General features: G+C 44.0%; 1 protein-coding gene across 10 annotated transcripts in view; it reads left to right on the forward strand.

The window, feature by feature from the left end:
• LOC140717387 (CUB and sushi domain-containing protein 3-like) overlaps window positions 1-19865 on the forward strand; it is a 33752-nt gene extending 13887 nt beyond the window's left edge. For 2 of the 10 annotated variants that reach the window (XM_073030926.1, XM_073030923.1), the window contains 7 exons: window positions 4321-4491; window positions 5513-5683; window positions 6268-6438; window positions 7449-7625; window positions 8665-8733; window positions 13508-13619; window positions 16648-19865. In XM_073030926.1, coding sequence (XP_072887027.1) covers window positions 4321-4491; window positions 5513-5683; window positions 6268-6438; window positions 7449-7625; window positions 8665-8733; window positions 13508-13619; window positions 16648-16714 — 938 coding nt within the window. In that variant the 3' untranslated portion in view covers window positions 16715-19865. The remainder of the gene's footprint in view (window positions 1-4320; window positions 4492-5512; window positions 5684-6267; window positions 6439-7448; window positions 7626-8664; window positions 8734-13507; window positions 13620-16647) is intronic. The other 8 variants (XM_073030930.1, XM_073030924.1, XM_073030925.1 and 5 more) reach the window with 7 other exon arrangements.
• Window positions 19866-20120: the final 255 nt, after the last annotated feature.

Here is a 20120-nt window from a genome sequence, read left to right on the forward strand (position 1 = left end):
AAGGGAAGAGGAAGGAAGTAGTGATAGGGGACTCTATAGTCAGGGGGTCAGACACGCGATTCTGTGGACGCAGGAAAGAAATTCGGATGGTAGTTTCCCTCCCAGGTGCCAGGGTCTGGATGTTTCAGATCACATCCAAGATATCCTGCAGTGGGAGGGAGAATACCCAGAGGTCATGGTACATATTGGTACCAATGACATCGGTAGGAAAAGGGTAGAGGTCCTGAAAAAAGATTACAGGGAGTTCGGAAGGAAGTTAAGAAACAGGACTGCAAAGGTAGTAATCTCTGGATTATTGTCTGTGCCACGTGACAGTGAGAATAGGAATAGGATGAGGTGGAGGATAAATGCGTGGCTGAGGGATTGGAGCAGGGGGCAGAGGTTCAGATTTTGGATCATTGGGATCTCTTTTGGGGCAGGTGTGACCTGTACAAAAAGGACGGGTTGCACTTGAATCCCGGGGGGACCAATATCCTGGCGGGGAGGTTTGCTAGGGAGAGTTTAAACTACAATTGTTGGGAGGTAGGAACCAAACTGAAGAGACTGGGGAAGGGGAGGTTGGCTCAGAAATAGAGAAAGCTTGTAGGCAGTGTGAGAAGGAGGATAGGCAGGTGATAGAGAAGGGACGCACTCAGATCGAAGGCTTGAGATGTATCTTTTAATGCAAGGAGTATTGTGAACAAAGTGGATGAGCTTAGAGCATGGATCAGTACTTGGAGATATGATGTGGTGGCCATTACAGAGACTTAGATGGCCCAAGGACAGGAATGGTTACTTCAAGTGCTGGGATTTACATGTTTCATAAAGGAAGGGAGGCAGGCAGAAGAGGTGGGGGTGTGGCACTGTTGATCAGAGATAGTGTCACAGCTGCAGAAAAGGTGGACGCCATTGAGGGATTGTCTACGGAGTCTCTGTGGGTGGAGGTTAGGAACAGGAAGGGGTCAATAACTTTACTGGGTGTTTTTTATAGGCCGCCTGATAGTAACAGTGATATTGAGGAGCAGATAGGGAAACAGATCCTGGAAAGGTGTAATAATAACAGAGTGTTCATGATGGGAGATTTTAATTTCCCAAATATCGACTGGCATCTCCCTAGATCAAGGGGTTTAGATGGGGTGGAGTTTGTTAGGTGTGTTCAGGAAGGTTTCTTGACACAGTACGTAGATAAGTCTACAAGGGGAGAGGCTGTACTTGATTTGGTATTGGGAAATGAACCTGGTCAGGTGTCAGATCTCTCAATGGGAGAGCATTTTGGAGATAGTGATCGTAATTCTATCTCCTTTACAATAATATTGGAGAAATAGGAACAGACTGGTTAGAAAAGTGTTTAATTGGAATAAGGGGAATTATGAAGCTTTTAGGCAGAAAATTGGAGGCTTAAATTGGAAACAGATGTTCTCAGGGAAAAGTACAGAAGAAATTTGGCAAATATTCAGGGCATATTTGTGTCGAGCTCTGGATAGGTACGTTCCAATGAGACAGTGAAGTTATGGTAGGGTACAGGAACCGTGGTGTACAAAGGCTGTAATAAATCTAGTCAAGAAGAAAAGAAAAGCTTACAAAAGGTTCAGAGAGCTAGGTAATGTTGGAGATCTAGAAGATTATAAGGCTACTAGGAAGGAGCTTAAGAAGGAAATTATTCACAATGGAAAAGGACCTTAGTGATTGTAGTGATGATTTGCAGCAGACTGAAAAGCCCGAGCATGTAGATATTAAGAAAGAGGATGTGCTGGAGCTTTTGGAAAGCATCAAGTTAGATAAGTTGCCGGGACCGGACGAAATGTAACCCAGGCTGCTGTGGGAGATGTGGGAGGTGAGGGAGGAGATTGCTGAGCCTCTGGCGATGAACTTTACAACATCAATGGGGACAGGAGATGTTCCGGAGGATTGGAGGGTTGCGGATGTTGTTCCATTATTCAAGAAAGGGAGTAGAGATAGCCCAGGAAATTATAGACCAGTGAATCTTACCTCAGTGGTTGGTAAGTTGATGGAGAAGATCCTGAGATGGAGGATTTATGAACATTTGGAGAGGTATAATATGATTAGGAGTAGTCCTCATGGCTTTGTGAAGGGCAGGTCGTGCCTTACGAGCCTGATTGAAATTTTTGAGGTTGTGTCTAAACACATTGATGAAGGAAGAACAGTATTGTGTAGAGTATATTGATTTCAACAAGACATTTGATAAGGTACCCCATGCAAGGCTTATTGAGAAAGTCAGGAGGCATGGGATCCAAGGGGACATTGCTTTGTAGATCCAGAGTGGTTGTAGATGGGTCATATTCTGCATGGAGGTCAGTGACCAGTGGTGTGCCTCAGGCATCTGTTCTGGGACCCTTACTCTTTGTGATATTTATAAATGTGCTGAATGAGGAAGTGGAGGGATGGGTTAGTAAGTGTGCTGATGACACAAAGGTTGGAGGTGTTGTGGATAGTGTGGTGGGCTGTCAGAGGTTCCAGCGGGACATTGATAGGATGCAAAACTGGGTTGAGATGTGGCAGTCGGAGTTCAACCCATATACGTGTGAAGTGGTTTATTTTGATGGGTCAAATATGATGGCAGAATATAGTGTTAATTGTAAGGCTCTTGGCAGTGTGGAGGATCAGAGGGATCTTGGGGTCTGAGTCCATGGGACGCTCAAAGCAGCTGCACAAGTTGACTCAGTGGTTAAGAAGGTGTATGGTGTATTGGCCTACATCAATCGTGGAATTGAATTTATGAGCCCAGAGGTAATATTGCGACTATATAGGAACCTGCTCAGACCCCATTTGGAGTACTGTGCTCAGTTCTGGTCGCCTCACTACAGAAAGGATGTGGAAACCATAGAAAGGGTGCAGAGGAGATTTACAAGGATGTTGCCTGGATTGGGGAGTGTACCTTATGAGAATAGGTTGAGTGAACTCTGCCTTTTCTGCTTGGAGCGACAGTGGATAAGAGGTAACCTGACAGAGGTGTATATGATGATGAGAGGCATTGTTCGTGTGGATAGTCAGAGGATTTTTCCCAGGGCTGAAATGGTTGCCACAGGAGGACACAGGTTTAAGGTGCTGGGGAGTAGGTACAGAGGAGATGTCAGGGTAAGTTTTTTGCTCAGAGAGTGGTGAATGCGTGGAATGGGCTGTCGGCAATGGTGGTGGAGGCGGATATGATAGGGTCTTTTAAGAAACTTTTAGATAGGTACATGGAGGTTAGTAAAATAGAGGGCTATAGGTAAGCCTAATAATTATTAAGGTAGGGATGTGTTCGGCACAACTTTGTGAGCTGAACGGCTTGTATTGTGCTGTAGGTTTTATATGTTTCTATGTTTCACTCAGCCTGTGATATTTCAAAGTTCAAAGTAAATTTGATTACCAGTATAGTGTGCAGTTTAAATTCCTTTGTGCCCTATAGCAAAAGATGTGTGTGCGTGCAGAGGTGCACTCTTCAGAGGCAACGTTGTCCTTGGTGTTTCTGTGTTTCGTGACTGCCTGCGGGAGGATGAACCTCAGGTTGTATTCTGTATACATACTTTGAATCTTCGAGGGAGTGGGTGAGACATTGGACATCAAGAGAGTCCTGCCACTTTGCATCTCTATCTGGTGTGGGAGCAGCTGAGCATCGGACTGGAAGTCCCTACAAAGGACTGTAGGAATGGCTGAGAGGATCACAGGGGTCACCCTACCATCTATCGGGGGCTTTTATCAGGAGCGCTGAGTTTGCAGGGCCCTTAGTATTATCAATGATCCCACACATCCATCCAGCATCCCTTACTTTCAAAAGTTATTGTGTTTTACGCGTACCACTGTGTTTTACACCCTGGTTCGGAGAAATGTCTCGTTTGACAGAATATGTGTATGTAGTTAAATGGCATTAAACTTGACCTGACTTGACTTACTGAGTCTTCAGGCGTTGTCAAGGAGATGTGTTTGGGACCAAAACAGTTTTCCTGTGCTCCAAATCCCTCTCAGAGTTTAACATCTAATCCCTGGGGCACTAACTCGAGAGAGACTGATGGGAGCTCCCACCAAAGACCCAGCAACTGAAGTGTGGGATTGAATTGTGGGCTGCAGGAGGGGTTCCTGCAGGGTGGGACCTCCCTCACCAGAACAACCAGCTCACTCCTCACAGGAGCCTCCACCTCACGATCACCGCTGGCATCCACTGCATCTGACTGCCTGAAGTGACCACTGGGAGTGACCGCTGAGAGTGACTGGCTGGAGTAAACACTCCAACTGACCCTCATCAATCTGTTTGTTCTCAGTCAGGACGGACACTTGTCTCACCTCCCTGCTCACTCCTGCCTGTAACCACTGGTGATGACAGTTCCACTCTCTGTTTTACAGAAATAAAGGATCCACCGCCAACCAGCAATGGCACTGTGACTGAGGGAGAGGAGCGGACGTACGGGGACGAGGAGGATTATCCCAAAGACGAAGGTAATATCTTGACCGATCAAGAGACCACTCACAGGATGGGCACCGGGGCCTGGAGTCACCCACCTCCAAGCAGTACAGGTGATTGTCAAGGCTTTGTACAGGAAGAAAGGTCTCCGTAGCACACCTGGTCCAAGCCCATTGTCAGACTCTCTACACTAATCCCCTCGAAAATGCGGGGCCCGTAGCATATGCTACTTTAGCTGCTCGGTTAATCCGGCCCTGGGTCCACCTACCATCTATCGGGGACATTTATCAGGAGCACTGAGTATGCAGGGCCCTTAGTATTATCAAGGATCCCAGACATCCATTCAGCATCCTCTTTGACTTCCTACATCAGGGAGGAGACCAATGCATAAAAACACGAACGGGTGGGAAACTGTTCCTTCTCTCAGGCCATTGGGCTTCTGAACTTCCTATCACATCGCATTCAAAGTGTGACTGGTTAATCTATTCCGTACCTTACAATATTTATATACTTTAGTTTGCTTACTTATTCAGGATTCATCTCTATATTTTATCCTTACTTTCATAAGTTATTGTGTGTTACGTGTTACATTGTGTTTTACACCCTGGTTCGGAGAAAAGTTGTCTCGTTTGACAGAATACATGTAAGTAGTTAAATGGCAATAAACTCGACCTGACTTGACTTACTGAGCCTTTTGGCGTTGTCAAGGAGATGTGTTGGTGACCAAAACAGTTTTCCTGTGCTCCAAATCCCTCTCAGAGTTTAACATCTAATCCCTGGGGCACTAACTCGAGAGAGACCGATGGGAGCTCCCACCAAAGATCCAGCAATTGAGGTGTGGGATTGAATTGTGGGGTGCAGGAGGGGTCCCTGCAGGGTGGGACCTCCCTCACCAGAACAACCAGCTCACTCCTCACAGGAGCCTCCACCTCACGATCACCGCTGGCATCCACTGCATCTGACTGCCTGAAGTGACCACTGGGAGTGACCGCTGAGAGTGACCGGCTGGAATAAACACTCCAACTGACCCTCATCAATCTGTTTGTTCTCAGTCAGGACGGACACTTGTCTCACCTCCCTGCTCACTCCTGCCTGTAACCACTGGTGATGACAGTTCCACTCTCTGTTTTACAGAAATAAAGGATCCACCGACAACCAGCAATGGCACTGTGACTGAGGGGGAGGAGCAGCCGTACGGGGACAAGGAGAATTATCCCAATGACGAAGGTAATATCTTGACCGATCAAGAGACCACTCACAGGATGGGTACCGGGGCCTGGAGTCACCCACCTCCAAGCCGTACAGGTGATTGTCAAGGCTTTGTACAGGAAGAAAGGTCTCCGTAGCACTGCTGGTCCAAGCCCACTGTCAGTCTCTCTACACCAATCCCCATTGTTGACGTTCGGTCCGAATCCCTTCGATCTTCTTGATTCCAGCACCTGTTGAAAAAGGAAAGGGTAGGGGTTGCTGGGAGTTGGGGAGAGGGATTGTAGCAGCTCCCTGTAGCTGACAGGATGCTTTGAGGCGTGTCCTAAGTTTCTCAGGATCAAATTTGGATGTCAAGAGTTGTCTCGGTAATTGCTGGACATGACCATCAGCGTGACCACTGCGAGTGTCCACCAGGAGTAACTGTTGGGAATGGTCTCCAGGAATGACTGCTGGGATTAACATCTGGGAATGACCACTGGAAGGGATAGCTGAGAGTGATTAGTGGAATTGACCTTGGGGAGTGACCACTGAGTGTGACTGGCTGGAATAAACACTCCAAGTGACAATCATAAATCAGTTTGCTCTCGGTCAGTTTCAGGGTGGACGGAGGCTTGTCTCAGTTCCCTGCTCACTCCTGCCTGTAACCACTGGTGATGACAGTTCCACTCTCTGTTTTACAGAAATAAAGGATCCACCGCCAACCAGAAATGGCACTGTGACTGAGGGAGAAGAGCGGACGTACGGGGACAAGGAGAATTATCCCAATGACGAAAGTAATATCTTGACTGATCAAGAGACCACTCACAGGATGGGTACCGGGGCCTGGAGTCACCCACCTCCAAGCCGTACAGGTGATTGTCAAGGGTTTGTACAGGAAGAAAGGTCTCCGTAGCACAGCTGGTCCAAGCCCACTGTCAGACTCTCTACACAAATCCCCTCGAAAATGCAGGGCCTGTAGCATATGCTACTTTAGCTGCTAGGTTAATCTGGCCCTGGGTCCACCTACCATCTATCGGGGACATTTATCAGGAGCACTAAGTATGCAGGGCCTTTAGTATTATCAAGGATCCCAGACATCCATCCAGCATCCTCTTTGACTTCCTACATCAGGGAGGAGACCAATGCATAAAAACACGAACGGGTGGGAAACTGTTCCTTCTCTCAGGCCATTGGGCTTCTGAACTTCCTATCACATCGCATTCAAAGTGTGACTGGTTAATCTATTCTGTACCTTACAATATTTATATACTTTAGTTTGCTTACTTATTCAGGATTCATCTCTATATTTTATCCTTACTTTCATAAGTTATTGTGTGTTAAGTGTACCACTGTGTTTTACACCCTGGTTCGGAGAAAAGTTGTCTCGTTTGACAGAATACATGTAAGTAGTTAAATGGCAATAAACTCGACCTGACTTGACTTACTGAGCCTTTTGGCGTTGTCAAGGAGATGTTTTGGGGACCAAAACAGTTTTCCTGTGCTCCAAATCCGTCTCAGAGTTTAACATCTAATCCCTGGGGCACTAACTCGAGAGAGACCGATGGGAGCTCTCAGCAACTGAAGTGTGGGATTGAATTGTGGGGTGCAGGAGGGGTTCCTGCAGGGTGGGACCTCCCTCACCAGAACAACCAGCTCCCTCCTCACAGGAGCATCCACCTCATGATCACCGCTGGCATCTACTGCATCTGACTGCCTGAAGTGACCACTGGGAGTGACCGCTGGGAGTGACCGGCTGGAGTAAACACTCCAACTGACCCTCATCAATCTGTTTGTTCTCAGTCAGGACGGACACTTGTCTCACCTCCCTGCTCACTCCTGCCTGTAACCACTGGTGATGACAGTTCCACTCTCTGTTTTACAGAAATAAAGTGTGATCATCCACCGACAATCAACAATGGCAGGGTTACTGAGGGAGTGGAGTGGCCGTACGGGGCCGAGGCGAATTATTCCTGTGACAAGGGATATACCTTGACCGGTCAAGAGACCATTCAGTGCATGGATACTGGGGCCTGGAGTCACCCCCCTCCAAACTGTACAGGTGATGTAGCCCAGGTGTTGAATGGTGGCAACTGGTCACTGGTTGTGTGGGTGCTGTTGATGAAAACACCGGTGGGGACAGTGAACGCTGGGTGGATGTGTGGAGTTCTGGAGTTTACCTACATTATTGACCTGGGATGGTGCTCATTTCATTTTTCACAGGGTTCCTGCCAGTAGATCTTCAAATTTCACCCAGAACATCTCTTCCAATAAAAATAACTAGTGAAGCCAGCAAGGCAGAGAATGCAAATTTCCAATGTGAATTATCTGTGCCCTTGAGGTCTGCCACTCAGAATGATTGCTGTAGTGGGGGAGTCCAGGACCAGAGGGCATAGCCTCTGAATGTAAGGAAGTCCCTCTGAATGTAAGGAAGTCCACACCAGAAGCTCTGGATACTGTAGGTGAGCCCAACAGACTCACAGGCGATGTGGTGCCTCACCTGGAAGGACTGTTTGAGGCTCTGAATGGTAGTGAGGGAGGAGGTGTAGGAGTAGGTGTGACACTTGTTCTTCTTGCAAGGTTAAGTACCAGGAGGGGGATCAGTGGGGAGAGATGAATGGACAAGGGAGTCATGTAGGGAACAATCCCTGTGGAAAGTGGGAAGTCAGGAGGGCTGGGGGGTGGGGGAGGGAAATATGTGGTTGGTGGTGGGATCCTGTCAGAGATGGCAGAAGTTTTGGAGAATTATCTGCAGGACATGGAGGTTAATGAAGTGGTGAGTGAGAACAAGAGGTACTCTGTCCCTGGTATTACAGGGGGAGGACGGGGTTAAAGCAGATGTGTGTGAAATGGAGGAGATGTGGGTGAAGGTAGTGTTGATGGTGGTGTGTGTGCCTTCAGGCTCTTGTACCCCCACCTTAATGGCAGCAGTGAGAAGAGGGCATGTCCTGGTGATGGGGTCCTTGATGATGGATGCCGCCTTTCGAAGATGCCCTTGACGCTGGAGAGACGAGTTCCTCCTGGAAGGGACTGAAGAGGAGGGGAGGGTGAGAGAAACAGGGTGCTTATCTCTTACTGTTTCTTTTTGCCTTATGTTTCAGGCACCTTTGTCGTATACAATGCAGTAATCCAGGAGCCTGAAGTGATAGCACCATTGGGAGTTCTGGCTGGTAACTAGATATCTATGTACTTGTACCTGTAAATTAGTTGCTCTTCATCACGTCTTGGCCAGTATATAAAAGATTATCTTTGTTTGTACATTGAACCGTACAGCAAAATGTGTTGTAAATAAACAACACCGTCCGAGGATTGTGCTGGGGGCAGCACACAAGTGTCGCCGTGGTTCCAGTGCCCACAACTCACTGACACTGACCCGTATGTTGTTGGACTGTGGGAGGAAACCAGAACAGTGTGGGGCAATGCACGCTGTTGTGGGGCAAAAGGACAAACTTCTTATAGACCGTGGCAGAATGGAATCCCATTCATCGGCGCTGTAAAGTGTTATGCTAACTGCTATGCTACCGTGCTGTGTTTTTTCCAGGGCAATTACGTCTGACACAAGGAGAGGTGTTTCATATAATCTTCTGCCATGTGTCCGTTGCTTTGTCAGATTAATACTGATTTCACCTGCAGGACCCAGCAAGCTGGGTTCAATTCCCGCAGCAGCCTGTAAGGAGTTTGTACGTTCTCCCAGTGACAATGCGCGTTTCCTCCAGGTGCTCTGGTTTCCTCCCACAGTCCAAAGACGTATTGGGTGGGTTAACTGGTCATTGTAAATTGTCCCGTGATTAGGTGAGGGTTAATCGGGTTTGTTGGGGGTTGCTGAGGCAGTGTGGCTCAAAGGCCCAGAAGGGCCTATTCTGCACTTGATCGCTAAATAAATAAACAACAATAAAAATAAATTATAAATATAAATATGTAGTGCAGAAAGAAAGCAAAAATAGTGAGGTAGTGTTCATGGGTTCAACGTCTGTCAGAAATCTGATAACAGAGGGGAAGAATTTGCTCCTTAAACAATTTGTGTGTGTCTTCAGGCTCTTGTAGCTCCTTCCTGACGGTAGCAATGAGAAAAGGGCCTGTTCTGGGTGCTGGGGTCCTTCTTGGTGGATGCTGCTTTCTTGAGCCATCACCTTTTGAAGATGTCCTTGATGGTGGGGAGGTTAGTGTCTATCACTGAGTAAAGGAAGCAGGTTTTTAATGAGTATTTTGCCTAGGTATTCACCAAGGAGGACATGGATGAGAGTGAAGTCAGAGAGGGTATGTTAATAGTTTGGGGCTAAATATTAAGAAACTGGACATGTTGAGAGTATTGAGAAAGTATTGGGTAAATCCTCAGGGTCTGGTGGAATCTATCAAGTGCCGGTCTGACCAATGCATTCAAAAGCCTCAGCATTACATTCTTGCTCTTATATTCTGATCCTCTCGAAATGAATGTTAGCATTGTGTTTGCCTTCCTCACCACCGACTCAGTCTGCAAATTAACCGTTATGGAATCCTGAACAAGGACTCCCAAGTTCCTTTGCACCTCTGATTTTTAATTTTCTCCCCGCTTTGAAAACAGCCTGTGCCTTTATTCCTTCTACCAAAGTGCATGACCTTACACTACATTCCATCTGGCACGTTGTCCATTCTCTCAATCTGTCTAAGTCCTTCTGTAGATGCCCTGCTTCCTCAGCACTACTTGCCCCTCCACCTATCTTCATATCATCTGTAAACTTGGTCACAAAGCCATTAATTTCATCATCCAAATCATTCACATTTCATGTGAAAAGAAGTGGTCCAAACACCTACCCCTGTGGAACACCACTAGTCACTGGCAACCAACCAGAAAAGACCCCCTTTATTGACTTCCCGCCTGCAGCAGCCTTCTATCCATGCTAGTACTTTTCCTCTACTACCATGGGCTCTTATCTTGTTAAGCAGTCTCATGTGCAGCACCTGGTTAGAGACCTGAAAATCGAAATTGTTACGTACCCCGTAACTGGGTCACTTACCAGCAAAGATAGAGAGGTCCGTTGAAGTTTGATGGTACTAATTTTAACAGTATTTATTAGTAAAGATTCACAAAAATAATATCAATGCAAACATACAGATAATACACGTTGTCAATACTAAATCTAAAGCTGCGGGTATAATAATAATCAATAAGAAATAAGCTCTATCGTTGTCAAGGGGATAATGAATTGTCCAATGGAAATGTACAGTTCACTGCAGTTCCACAAGCTGCCGTCTTTTGGTTGTCACTGTGTTGCACTTTGTTGGAGAGAGAGAGAAATAGGAATAGAATGGGAACAGTTACCCTGCGGGTTTTCCAACCTTTATGAGTTCGATCCGTCGGAGACTCGTTGGGGGTGGCCGTTCACTTGTGGCCTCTCCTTTAGCTAAAGCCGTTCTTCCGTGGTGAGGCTGCCAATCCCAGGCAAGGGAAGGACGCACACGAGCCCCCACCGGCTATCGCTCTTAAATGCTGTCACAGGATTTCTAGTGTGTCTTCTGGTGCGTCTGAGGGGCTGTTCCCACAGACCCTCTTTTTATCCTGACTCACAGGGTCTCAGGTGTCAATCAGGTTGGGGACGATGCAATCCCTCCACCAACCTCATCCTTGGTTCATTGCCTGGGGCGTCGATGCATCATCCAGGATGCAATACACAAGTCCGTCTCCAAGAGACAATAGCCGGCATCAATGGGTCCGCCTCTCAGAGGCCAAGGCACATTTCAACGCCTTGTGGATTCGGCATGTCTTTCTCTCATTTCCTGGGTCTCCTGAATTGACTCAATAGTGATCTTGCGATTCTCACAAAGGAGGGGGCTACCCCCGCACCCTTCGGCCCCTCAGAGCTATGGTACATTCATAACAAAATAAACAACATCCACTGACTCTCCTTTGTCGATCCTACCTGTTATTTCCTCAGAGAATTCCAGCAGATCTGTAAGGCAAGATTTCCCTGTAAGAAAACCACGCTGACTTTGGCTTAATTTATCATGTACTTCTAAGTACCGCAAAACCTCATCCTTAATAACTGACGTCAACATCTTGCCACCAATGAAGTCAGGCTAGCTGGTCTATAATACCCTTTCTTCTGCCTCCCTCCCTTCATAAAGAGTGGAGAGACCTTTACAGTTTGCCAGTTCTCTGGAACCATTCCAGAATCTAGTGGTTCTTGAAAGATCATTACTAATTCCTTCACAATCTCTTCAGCCACCTCTTTCAGAACCCTGGGGTGTTGACCATCTAGCCCAGGGGATTTATCTAATTTCAGATCTTTCCTCTTCCCAAGCACCTTCTCCTTAGTAATAGCAACAGTACTCACTTCTGTGCCATGACACTCTCGAATTTTTGGCATGTCACTGGTGTTTACCCTGGATGTACTGCTTTTCAGCTTTTTATCTAATTTCCTGTATTCTCTCTTCAGGACCTCCTCCCATTTCCTACCTATGTCGTTGGTATCATTATGTACCACAACCTCTGGCTGCTCCCCCTCCCCGTTTAGAATGCTGTAGACCTGAATCGAGACATCCCTGACCCTGTTACCGAGGAGGCAAAGTACCATCAGATTTTTATTTTCACATCCACGGAATCCCCTGTCTTCTCCTCTAACTATTACTACTGCACTCCTCTTCTTCCCCCTTCCCTTCTGAGCCACAGTGCCATATTCAGTGCCAGAGACCTGGTCACTGTGGCTTCGCCCCCCACCCCCACCCCCCAACAGTATCCAAAGCAGAGTACTTATTATTGTGGGGAATGGCCACACAGGTTCTCCACGCTGGCTGCCTATTCCCTTTCCCTCTCCTAAAAGGTACCTGCCTCCAAAGTTCCCACATCTCACACAAGGAAGATACCACTATACCTGGATTCATCCCCAGAGCATTAGCTATGTATTAACAGAAAAAAATAGTAGAAACTTACATAGAGCCTGTGTCTGTGCTTGCCCATACCTGTTAGCCAAAGTTGGACCAGCCTAACACTGCTCCACTCACACAATGCCCGCTCCGCTTAAACCTCCTTTCTTTTTATTGGCTCAAATACAACACACTGCCACCGAGATTTGCTGTTCATGGGTTCAATGTCCATTTAGGAATTGGTTGGCAGAGGGGGAGAAGCTGTTCCTGAATCACTGACTGCGCCTCCAGGCTTCTGTACCTCCTTCCTGACGGTAACAGTGAGAAGAGGGCATGTCCTGGATGGTGGGGGTCCTTAATGATGGACATGTCCTGGCTGCCTTTCTGAGTCACCACTCCTTGAAGCTGTGTTGGATACTATGGAGGCTAGTACCCATGATGGATTGACTAATTTTACAATTTTCTGTAGCTTCTTTCAATCCTGTGCAGTAGCTTCCCTACCACCCCCATGGAGACAGTGATGCATCCTGTCAGATTGCTCTCCAAGGTACATGTGCAGAAGTTTTCAGGTGTTTTAGATGACAAACCAAATTTCCCCAAACTACTAAAGAAATATAGCTGCTGTCTTGCCTTCTTTATAGCTGCATCAATATGTTGGGATCAGGTCAGGTCCTCAAAGATCTTGACACCCAGGAACTTGAAATTGCTCACTCTGTCCATTTCTGATCCCTCTATGAGGATTGGTGAGTGTAAACTACCTAGAGAACTGCTTTAATGTCCAGTGAGAGATAGGGGCTCATGTGGTGACCACACTGTGTGCCAATGAATGCAGTTTTGTTAACCTCACTGAAAGCTCAGTTTGATGTAAAACTCCGATTTAATCTCGTTGAGCGGGAGGGGTGTCTCAAAGGGCCAAACGCTGCTGCTCTCTTTCATGTTCCTACAATGGGGGGGGCGAGGGGGTGGATCGGTGCCTCGCGGTTCGGTTGCTTTTGAGCGCTGCTGCAGGGAAGTGCCGGAATAGCTGGCTCTCCTCCCTGGCCATCGGCGCGAAGGTTCTGTTCCTGTACTATGTTTTATGCTCAGACGCTGTTTCAATTTCAGGATTCGGCGGAGGCATGACCACTGTCATCATCGTTGTGGTCATTAGCGTCATCATCATCTTGGCCCTTGTCCTCATCATCGCTGCATTCATTATGCAACGTAAGAAGCAGGGGTAAGAGCAAACCTACGTATCTCAGTGTCTTCTATGTAAGCGGCTCAAACCACGCTATCAGTACTTGGTTGGTAATGGTTGGCAATGTGTAGGAATGAGAAGAGGAGGAATTTCTTCCACCAGTGGGTGGCGAATCTGTGGAATTCATTGCCACAGACAACTGTGGAGGCCAAGACAGTGGGTTGAAAGATTCTTGATTAGTAAAGGCATCAAAGGTAACGTGGAGAATGGAATTGAGAGGGATAATGAATCTGCCATGATGGAATGGTGGAGCAGGCTCGATGGGACAAGCTGCCCTATATCTCCTGTATCTATTGGTCTTATGGAAAGATCTGTCAGAGAACAGAAGGATTATCCTCAGTGCTGTGGACAGTGTTCATTCTGCAGACACAGTAAACATTGTCATTTGCCTGTGATCAATTAGTAGTTTATGGGAGCTTTCTGTGCATCAGTTGGCTGTTGTGCTTCTGATGTTTTAACAGTGAAGCATTGCATTGACTGTGAAGAGCTCCTGGGCATAACAAGAGCTGGGATATAACTACAATTTGGTGCAGCCATTAAGGTATCCACGTTCCTGTTGAATACTTGTGGATTTGCATCTGCATCACAATCACTGGCTGCTCCACAGTTGGGCAGTGTGTTCCTCTAACCAGAGATCCCCAACCTGCCCTTGACGGACTCCCCCAGCTTACGGCAGGGATCCATGGCATGAAGAAGATTGGGAACCCTTGCAAACCTTTCCTAAACTGTCCTATGGTAAAATATCATGACTCATGGACAGGTATATACATATACAGTGATGTTGGAAGCTGCTAACACTTACTTACACACTGCCTGTTATGCCACTGGTGTTTAGAGCAGTAATGAAGGTCCTCCATCTCTGCTGGTGTTCAGGGCTTCCATCATCGTGTTGGTGGCTCGGTTTTGTGTCTACCTTAGAGCGTCAGAGAGCAGAAGTGTGTGAGGTTGCCATTACTGGAGAAAAGGTGTTTGGGAAACTGAAATGTCTGAAGTAGATAAGGCAGCTGGACCAGATGGTGTACACCTCAGGGTTCTGAAGGAGGTGGCTGAAGAGATTGTGGAGGCATTAATAATGATCTTTCAAGAGTCAGATCAATTGATTCTGACATGGTTCTGGAGGAATGGAAAATTGCAAATGTCACTCCATTCCTTGAGAAGGGAGGGAGGAAGAAGAAAGGAAATAATCAGGTGGTTAGTCTGACTTCAGTGGTTGGGAAGGTGTTGGAGTCTATTGTTAATGAAGTGTTCCAGGGATACTTGGGGGCACATGATAAAATAGGCCATAGTCAGCATGGTTTCCTCAAGGGGAAATCTTCCCTGACAGATCTGAAGAAATTTTTTGAAGAAATAACAAACAGGATAGAGAAAGGAGAATTGCTGGATGTTGTGGTTCTGAATTTTCAGATGGCCTTTGAAAAGGTACCACACGTGAGGCTGCCAAACAACTTAAGAGTCCATGGTATTACAGGAAAGATACTAGCATGGGCAAAGTAGTGGCCGATTGGCAGGAGGCACAGAGTGGGATAAAAGGGAGCATTTTCTGATTGGCTGTCAATGACTAGTACTGTCCCACAGGGGTCTGCGTTGGGACTGATTCTTTTTACATTAAATGTCAGTGATTTGGATGATGGAATTGATGGCTTTGTTGCAAAGTTTGCAGGCGATATGAATATAGGCGGAGGAACAGGTAGTTTTGAGGAAGTAGAGAGGCTACAGAGGGACTTAGACAGATTAGGAGTATAGGCAAAGAAGTGGCAGATGGAATACAGTGTCAGGAAGTGTTTGGCAGAAGAAATGAAAGGGTAGACTATTTTCTAAATGGTGTGAAAATTCAAAAATCTGAGGTGCAAAGGGACTTAAGAGTCCTTGTGCAGTATCCCCTAAAGGTTAATTTGCAGGTTGAGTCTGTGGTGAGGAAGGCAAATGCAATGTTAGCATTTGTTTCAAGAGGACTAGAATATAAAAGCAAGGAAGTAATGTTGAGGCTTTATAAAGTGCTGGTGAGGCCTCACTTGGAGTATTGTGGGACTTCAGGGTTCAAAGGAGGTTCATGAAAATGATTGCAGGGTTGAATGGCTTGTCACGTGAAGAGTGTTTGATGGCTCTGGGCCATATTCACTGGAATCGAGAAGACTGAGGGGTGACCTCATTGAAAACTATCAAAAGTAGAAAGGCCTTGGTAGAGTGGATGTAGAGAGTATGTTTCCCATGATGGGTGAGTCTAAAGCCAGAGGACTCAGCTTCAGAACAGAGGAGCATTCTTTTTGGATGGAGATGAGGAGGAATTTGTTTAGCCAGAGTGGCAAATCTGTGGAATTCTTTCCACAGGTGGCTATGGAAGCCAAGCGATTGGGTATATTTAAGGCAGAGGTTGATAGAATCTTGATTGGTCGGGGCATGAGGGGATACGGGAGAGGTCAGGAGACTGGGGCTGAGAAGGAAAATGGATCAGCCCTGATGAAATGGCAGAGCAGACTTGATGAGCCAAATGGCCTAATTCAGCTCCTATATCTTATGGTCGCATGGTTTACTGTGAGTCATGCAAGTCCCAGGTGGAGACTCAGGAATAGTATCACACTCAGATGTAGAAGGATTCTTCATTGCTGTTTCTGTAACAGTTTTGTTTTACTTGTCAGGGTTGTTACCCCTGAACTTGGAGGACCAGTGGACCACTCTTAGTCTGGCCTCTACCCTTTGACCTGTTTGGCATGGGCGACCCTACCAAGAGCCAAAGCTTAAAGCTTTGACTCCAGCCAGCATAGTTCTCTGGGTCACTGAGGCACACAAGCCTCCAAACCTTGACAAGGTTCTGGTCCTCTTGGAGGACTAACTGCACTGTTAGAGTGGAAGTACAGGAGCTTTCTCCATTCTGAGTCCCTGTAACTGAACTGTCAGCATGATACTTTGCATTTTACAGTACCTTAGATAGCGCAGCTGTTTTTACAAGTTTAAAAGTTCATCACATTCTACTTTGCTATTAATTTTTTTGCTTTTTTTTCTATTTTAGATCCTATAGATTAACGTTGAATGATGAAGAAGCAGACTCACTGAGAAAACTGACGGCAGATCAGTGATGAACTCTCACCCATGGGAACATTCCTGTCCTTGGCTCCCCAGGTCTGGGTGACAATGAAGGAAACCAGAGAACAAATCAGTTATTATATCCTCCAGCAGTTTTCTGCCTATAAATGTGAAAAAGTTGTACTTTGTTTACTAAACAGTAAATCGTGAATAAGAATATTTTAAGGAAATTTCAAATCTTGTTCCAATGGCATATTGTAATGGACATAATGGGCAAATGGTCTCTTCCTGCACTGTAATCATTCCAGAATTCCAGTCTTGATCACTTGTTCAACTGTTTAACTTTGGACACTCAATAACAATCTTCACCATTAGCCTATGATCTTTGGCCTGATCGCTCTTTACCTTTTCTGCACATTTATTTAATTTTTAAACTCATAAATTTGTAAGAATGAAGTTTTATACCCTATCGTGTTTCTTTCGGTGGTTATTTGTGAATTCTAAGTTGGTCATGATGGCAGAGCAGACGAAGGGCTGAATAGCCTAATTTTCTCCTGTGTCTTACGGAATTTTCTAAGGGCAAATTTCTTTACTTAAACAGCTGGAATGTGAGAGTTGGCTGTACTTGCTGAGGAGGAGTAGAGTGAAGGTTCACTATATATACTAACAGCAGCATTTAATGGAAACATTTCAGTTCTATTCAAGTTAAGTTTATATCCTGAAAATTCACCAAAATCTTTAAGTATTTCCAAAAGTTTAGGAATTGATTCCTCAAGATTCGAAATAAAAATCAAAAGATCATCTTTTGATAAAGAGAAATCTTATGTATGGTTCCATTTTGTAGAGATACCATGAATGTTTTTGGCTTCATGTAATGTTATAGCTAAAGGCTCCAATACAAGATTAGATAGTAAAGGGCTTAATGGACATCCCTGTCTAGTACCATGAGAAAGTGAAAAAAAAGAAGACCTGTAATTATTAGTAATGACCGTGGCAATAGGGTTCTTATTAATCATTTGAATCCATCTATTAGTATTATTACCAAAACCAAATTTTTCTAATACTTTAAACAAATATGGCCACTCAACTCTATCAAATGCCTTTTCTGCATCAAAAGAGATAACACATTGAGGTTGCTTAGATAATGGTGAATATATAATGTTCATCGATCTCCAAACATTAGAGAAAGAGTAACAGCCTTTAATAAAGCCCGTTTGATCTATAGAGATGATTTTTAGTTAAAATGTTTTCCAAGTGATTAGCCATTATTTTAGAAAGAATTTTTGCATCCACATTTAATAGTGAAATAGGTCTATATGATGAGCATTCAATATATTTAATGATGTTCCTTTTAGGATTGTTAATACATTTAGATATTTAGGTATTATAATTACTAAAAAATATAAAGATCTTTATAAAGCTAATATAGTTCTTTTAATAGACTCCATGAAACAACTATTTTCTAGATGGAATCCACTTACTCTTTCTTTAATACGTTGTATCCATGCTGTGAAAATGATGATTTTACCTAAATTTTTATATATTTTCCAAAATATACCTATCTTTTTAACTAAAAAATTTTTTGATCAAATTGACTCTCTTATTTCTTCCTGTATTTGGAACAATAAGAGACCAAGAATTAACAAGTATCATTTACAAAAATCCAAAAAAGATGGTGGACTTGCACTTCCTAATTTAAGACTATTATTGGGCTGTGAATATTAGACAATTATGTTTTTGGTTATACTGGCTCAATAAGAGCTAAAAACCATTATGGGTTGATTTGGAATTAAAAGCTGTTAAACAATTTCATTTAACTTCAATATTAGGAGCTCCATTACCTTTACAGCTCTCTAAAATTCCAAATTTAAATCCCTACGGATTTGGGTTCAGTTTCGCAATTTTTAAAATTTTAAACAATTTAAGTAGTCTAGTTTTTTTATATCAAAACTTTTCATTTAAACCTTCAATAACCAACCCCATTTTTCTCCTATGTAGAAATAAAGGAATCCATTCTTTTACAGATTTATTTTGTGATGGTCGATTGATGACTTTTGAAGAGTTAATTAACAAATATTCTCTCGCTTATACACATTTTTTGCAATATTTTCAGGTTAGACATTTTTTACAATAATATTTACCTAAGTTTCCATATTTACAAGAATCTGATTTGTTGGATACCATTTTGAAGTTGAATCCTTTAGTGCGAGGTACCATTAGCAGAATTTATAATTTATTTTTGTTACAAAAAGAGAACCTACCACTAAAGATTAAACAAGATTGGGAGAGAGAACTTAATATGACCTTTGTTAATGAAGATTGGGTTCGAATTTTGAAAAATGTTAATTCTTCTTCTATATGTGCCAACCACTGTTTAATTCAATTTAAATATGTTCATCGTTATTATTTAACAAAAGGAGAGACTATCTAAAATACTTCCTAGTATAGACAGCTACTGTGATAGATGTAAAACTGAAGTAGCTACTTTGTCACATATGTTCTGGTCATGTTCTTCATTAAAATTGTTTTGGAAATGTTTATTTTCTACAATTTCTAAAGCTCTGAAAATTAATTTACAACCTAATAGATTGACTGTTCTATTTGGAATAGTTCTGCATCATATTCAGGGTATTTCATCTTTAGATCAACATGTAATTGTATTTGTTACATTATTGGCAAGAAGGGGTGTTTTATTAAAATGGAAAGATATCTTTTCCCCTATATTAATTGAATGGTTTTTTCAAGTAATGTTATGTCTTAGTTTGGAAAAAATTAGAAGTAGAACTTTTGATCCTCGATTTGATTTTGAGAGAAGATGGGGTTCTTTTGCCAAATATTACCATTTAATTTGAATTATTCTATACGGTTTCCTTCCAATTTTATTATCTTTTTTATAAATATGAATTGGTGGTTGATGACTCCTTTTCTTTATATATTTAGATGATGGTCAAACGTATTGCTCTGAGGGGGAGGGTTGATTCCTAATGGGTTTTTATTTCTTTTGTTTTGTAGTCAGTGGGTTTCTTTTCCTAGTTAGATGGGGTTCTTATTTTTCCTTCTTTTTCCTATATATAAAATTTCTTTTTCAATTTTTATATATTACAATCAGCTTTTTTAATTGTATACATATTAATCTGTTGAAGTTTTGTATCATTCTATAGCTGTAGAAGATTATGTACCAATAAAAAGATTCTAAAAATGAAATGAAGGTTCACCAGACTGGTTTCTGAGATACTGCATGTGTCCAGTGTGGAATTGATTGGCAGGAGAGTGGGAGGGAATCTCATTGGAACATTAGATACCTTTGTTAATGTTCCCCTAGTTGAGGATTCTGAAACTAGAGGTCACAGTCTCAAACTGAAGAATTGGCCATTCAGGGCTGAGATGAGGAAAAATTTCTTCTATTTTTACTTCAGGTTTCCAGCATCTTGCCTTTGAGACCCTTCTGCATGGTCCACC

This window comes from Hemitrygon akajei, chromosome 27, assembly GCF_048418815.1.
Source record: "Hemitrygon akajei chromosome 27, sHemAka1.3, whole genome shotgun sequence".
NCBI lineage: Eukaryota > Metazoa > Chordata > Chondrichthyes > Myliobatiformes > Dasyatidae > Hemitrygon > Hemitrygon akajei.